The following is a 4,455-nucleotide window of genomic DNA, read 5'->3' on the forward strand; positions in this document are numbered from 1 at the left end:
CGTGATTGCGCGCAGCTCCGCGGCTCTGGAAAGCGAGTGCGGGATGGAGCGCAATTATGCCTCCTCCATCGGTGCAGGTAGCAAAATCGCGCACAGCGCAAAGGTGCAGGAAGAAAAAATGCGCTCGATCCCGCACTCGCCTTCCAGACCCTGAGAGCTGCGCGCAATTACGCACCCCTGCAGCAGCGCTGCTCTGCGTCTCCGGGCAATGGGAGCGCCCCGGCAGCCGTCGGGGCAGGTGCCCCCCCCCCATCCGAGCGAGCGCCGGGGGCGGGTGACGGGCGGCGGGGGCGGGCGAGTCCCGGGCGGGTAGGCGGGGCGGGCGGGGCGGGCAGGGGATAAAAGCGGCGTCGGCGGTGCGGGCTCAGCTCCCTCAGTCCTCCTCGCCAGCCGTCTCTCTCCTGCGCGCCCGCCTCCGCCTCAAGCAGCCAGCATGGTGCACTGGACAGCCGAAGAGAAGCAGCTCATCACCTCCCTCTGGGCCAAGGTGGACGTGGCCGAAGTCGGCGGGGCCACCTTGGGCAAGTAAGCGGAGGCTCTGGGGCGGGCGGAGGGGGAGCGGGCAGCGTCTCCGGGGTCCCCCCGTGCGCATCTCCCGCGTGGCTCCCTCTCCCTCTCTCTCTCCCCCCCGTGCAGGCTGCTGGTGGTCTACCCCTGGACCCAGCGCTTCTTCGCCCACTTCGGGAACCTCTCGGGCGCCAGCGCCATCTGCGCCAATCCGCAGGTCAAGGCCCACGGCAAGAAGGTGCTGACCTCCTTCGCAGAGGCCATCAAGCACCTGGACAGCGTCAAGGAGACCTTCGCCAAGCTCAGCGAGCTCCACTGCGACAAGCTCCACGTGGACCCCGAGAACTTCAAGGTGAGCCCCGCCGCCCCTTCCCCCTTGCCCCCCTGTCCCTCCCTCTCTCCCTCCGGGGCCGGTAGCCTTCTAATTAAATTGAATTAATTGAATGCATTGCATTGCATTTACATTACATTTACATTACATTACATTATATTGTGTTACATGAGACACCCAGACAAACTCCTTGTGTGTCCAGTCACACTTGGCCCATAAAGAATTCTACCTTCTATTGCATTGCATTGCATTGCATTGCATTGCCTGTCTCCATGCTTCCCAGGAGAGGGACAGGTGTCCAGACCCAGGACTGTCCTGGCTCAGATGGACGCTTGACCCTCCTCCGGGGCCTTTTGGAGCAGCCCCCCCCCTTTTTCTCCTTCTGTGCTTGGTGGAGGAAGTCCTTTCTAGTGGGCTGCACTTGGGGGGGGTTGTCATGGGGGGGTGGAGGGATGCCAGCCAAAGCTCCCCTCGGAGCAGCCTTCAGTACCCCCCTCTCCCCTCCCCCCTTCTCTTCCAGCTCCTGGGCAACATCCTGATCATCGTGCTGGCCGGCCACCATGGGAAAGAGTTCACCCCCGCCACCCACGCCGCCTTCCAGAAGCTGACTGGTGTGGTGGCCCACTCTTTGTCCCGCCAGTACCACTAGGCCTCCCGGTGGGCGTAGCCACCGCCTGCCCCCCATCGCCACGCCTGGAGCCCCTCTGAGCCCACCGGTGACGCAATAAAAGTCCTATCCAGAAACAAGCAGCGTGGGCTGTTTTTGTGTCTTCCCAGAAGGGAGGGAGGGGGGCTTGTGGGGGGGTGTCACCCCAGAACCCCCACCCGACACCCTGATGAAGCGCAGCAGAGGGGCCGAGGGAATGGGGACAGCAAAAGGGCATTGAGACTTCTATACCACTTCCATAGTGCTTGACAGAGGGTCACCATATATTGCTCCCAACACTCTTGGACCTCATTCTTGCTCATGAATGGGACCATAATTTGTTTGGGGCTGCAGAAAAAGAGGCCCTGCCGCCATCCTTCCTTTGCTGGGGGTGGGGAGGCCGTCTGTAGAGCCCCTCTTCCATCTCCTCCAAGGGACCGGGACTTCTCTTCAGCCCAGAAATGGGTGGGGGGTTGTGGGGGGGGGCATTGGGGAAACCCACTTTCACACAGAAACCTCTCTGGGCCCCTCAAACAACTTTCGCAAAGAGGGGGAGTTGGGAGAGAGCACAGGATATTGACATCTATGACAGTTACAGGGTCCTGGGGCCAGACGGTCACTTCTTGCAACCTTCTGGCCAGAAAACTCAATGTGGACTATCAGCTAACTTAACTCCTGTACTGCTTCACTGTGACACACAGAATTATTCAATGGAGCGAAACTCACTTAGGGTCAGAATAAAGGGGGAAGGGACCTCGGAGGCCTTCTGGTCAAGCAGGAGAATCTATACAATTTCAGACAAGTTCATAATGAAGAACCCACGACTTCTGGTGGCAAGCTGTTCCCCTGGTTAACTGTCCTCCCAATACTCACCCAATGGTGACTTTCAGGAAAAGCTCTGGAGATGCTGGCAGGAGAGAGAAGGGAGAGGTTGGGGGGAGGGACGGGGGGGGAGGTCAGGCTCTTTAGGGCCCCCCCCACCTTGCCCCATGTCCAGTGGGGAACTGAGCAGGCGGGGGGCACTGCTCAAAGCCCACCAGCTCCCTCCTCAGTCCCTCATTGGGGGGGGCTCCCCACGGCTGAACCCAGGCAGAGCAGTCCTGCATTCCATTGTGTGTGTGTGTGTGTGTGTGCGTGAAACAACAGCAACAATAACCACCCTGTACAGACCTTCCTAACAACCGCATAAACACCACACAGAAAATGCCCCCAACCTCCGGGGGGGGGGCAGAGAAGATCCTTCCAGGGCTCCCCCCTCATTGGGCCCCAAGGCCTCTGGGAAGAGCCAGGTCTTTATTTTGGGGAGGGGGCCTGAGAGTTCCAAAGAAGCCCCCCCCCATCTGTCTGCCAGGGTCCAGCAGGGGGCCGCGTTGGAGGGAAGGTCCTCGAGAGGGGCTGGAAGGTGATGCCAGGCAGCAGGAGGGGCCTCCAGAGAGAGGTTTGTTTATTAGAGTTGGAAGGGGCCTTGTGGGTCATCTAGTCCAACCCCTTGCTGGTGACACTAGTGCAATAGCAGCCCAGTCTCTTCTGTTAGGTCCCAAGTGTCGGAATGTTCACCACCTCCGCGGGCTTCCACCGATCGATCGCTCTGACCGTCCGAAAAGTCCCTCCCCGTTTCCAGGTTGAACCTCTCCTGGGTCACCTTCCACACAGCTGGGAGGCAGGTACATGAGAAACAAGCCCACCTGAACCCCTAAGTCCAACTTCATCAAGAGAGACTCGCAACCCGCAATCTCTGGAGCAATGAGTCCACGTAGGCAAAGGCTCTCCCTGGCTATAATAGCCACTCCTCCCCCCCTTCCCTGGGGTCGAGGTTGATGCCATATCTGAAACCCGGCTGGGCAAATTTCAAAGAGAGGAACTCCTCCCTCTGGGCCCAGCCAGGTTTCAGTAATACATGCCAGGTCGGCCTCCTCATCCAGGATCAAATCCCGGATGAGGAGAGCTTTATTTACCACTGACCTGGAATTGAGCAGCAGCAACCTGAGCCCAGGGCCAGAGTTACACTCATCACCAGTACCCAAGATTGAGCTCAGGGGCTGCCCCAAAGAAGAGGGAGTCAAGCTATTCTCAAAAGCACCTGAGGGTAGAACAAGAAGCAATGGGTGGAAACTAAACAAGGAGAGAAGCAACTTAGAACTAAGGAGAAATTTCTTGACAGTTAGAACAATTAACCCGTGGGACAGAAGTTGCCTCCAGAAGTTGTGAATGCTCCAACACTGGAAGTTTTTAAGCAGGTGTTGGATCACCACCTGTCTGGAGTAGTGTAGGGTTTCCTGCCTAAGCAGGGGGTTGGACTAGAAGACCTCCAAGGTCCCTCCCAATTCTTCTTGGGCCAGAGCCCTGTCTTTCCCTCCACCATTTATTTATTTGGATTATTTATTTCGTTGGGTTTCTATGCCGCCTTCTCCGCAGACTCAGGGCGGCTTCCAACATTGCTCCAGACCAGGGGGCACCAGCCGAGCTCCTCCCTTGTTGATGGGCAGGGGGAGGCCCGCCCCCTGGGATGCCCCCCCCCCATTTGGGGGTCTGTTCGAGGCCTGTGGTTGAGAGGGGCTGCCTGGCTCGTCCTGCCCCCCCTGTGCAGAGGGGCCCGCTGGGACTGCGTGCACAGCCATCCCCCAGGGAGGCCCTGCTGCCAAGGCCGAGGCGAGGGCCCCCAGAATGCAGGCGGGGGGGACGCTTGAGGGGGTCCCTGCCGCCTCCGCAGAACCCCCCTTCCCAGCCGGCTCCTCCTTCTCCATTGATTGATTTATTCCCTTATCGGAATCATTGATGAACGATGGCCATGAATGATGAATGATAGGGAGAGTGGGTGCATTTTAGGAGGGGTTTTAATTCATGTTTTTTATGACATTTTAAAGAATTGTTGCTGTTTCTTGGAAGCCCCCCCCCCCCCGACTCCTTCTGAAGTTGGGCAGCATATAAGCACAACAGATGATAGATAGATAGATAGAAAGATAAGATAGAT

At 58.3% G+C, this 4,455-nt stretch overlaps 1 protein-coding gene across 1 annotated transcript; it reads left to right on the top strand.

Annotated features, from left to right (window-relative positions):
- The first annotated feature begins 352 nt into the window (after positions 1–352).
- Positions 353–1,585, top strand: LOC139166144 (hemoglobin subunit beta). Its single transcript, XM_070749350.1, has 3 exons — positions 353–525; positions 637–859; positions 1,359–1,585. The coding sequence occupies exons 1-3, from the start codon at positions 434–436 to the stop codon at positions 1,485–1,487; spliced, it is 444 nt and encodes a 147-aa protein (XP_070605451.1). The 5' UTR covers positions 353–433; the 3' UTR covers positions 1,488–1,585.
- Positions 1,586–4,455: the final 2,870 nt, after the last annotated feature.

This window comes from Erythrolamprus reginae, chromosome 4 (assembly GCF_031021105.1).
Source record: "Erythrolamprus reginae isolate rEryReg1 chromosome 4, rEryReg1.hap1, whole genome shotgun sequence".
In the NCBI taxonomy this organism is placed as follows: domain Eukaryota; kingdom Metazoa; phylum Chordata; class Lepidosauria; order Squamata; family Dipsadidae; genus Erythrolamprus; species Erythrolamprus reginae.

What these genes read in the sequence shown, in the direction of transcription:
- LOC139166144 (XM_070749350.1), top strand. Translation starts at nt 434, where the DNA reads ATGGTGCACTGGACAGCCGAAGAGAAGCAGCTCATCACCTCCCTCTGG. An exon ending in GGCGGGGCCACCTTGGGCAA is followed by an intron (nt 526 to 636) that starts GTAAGCGGAGGC and finishes CCCCCCGTGCAG; the next exon opens with GCTGCTGGTGGTCTACCCCT. An exon ending in TGGACCCCGAGAACTTCAAG is followed by an intron (nt 860 to 1,358) that starts GTGAGCCCCGCC and finishes CTTCTCTTCCAG; the next exon opens with CTCCTGGGCAACATCCTGAT.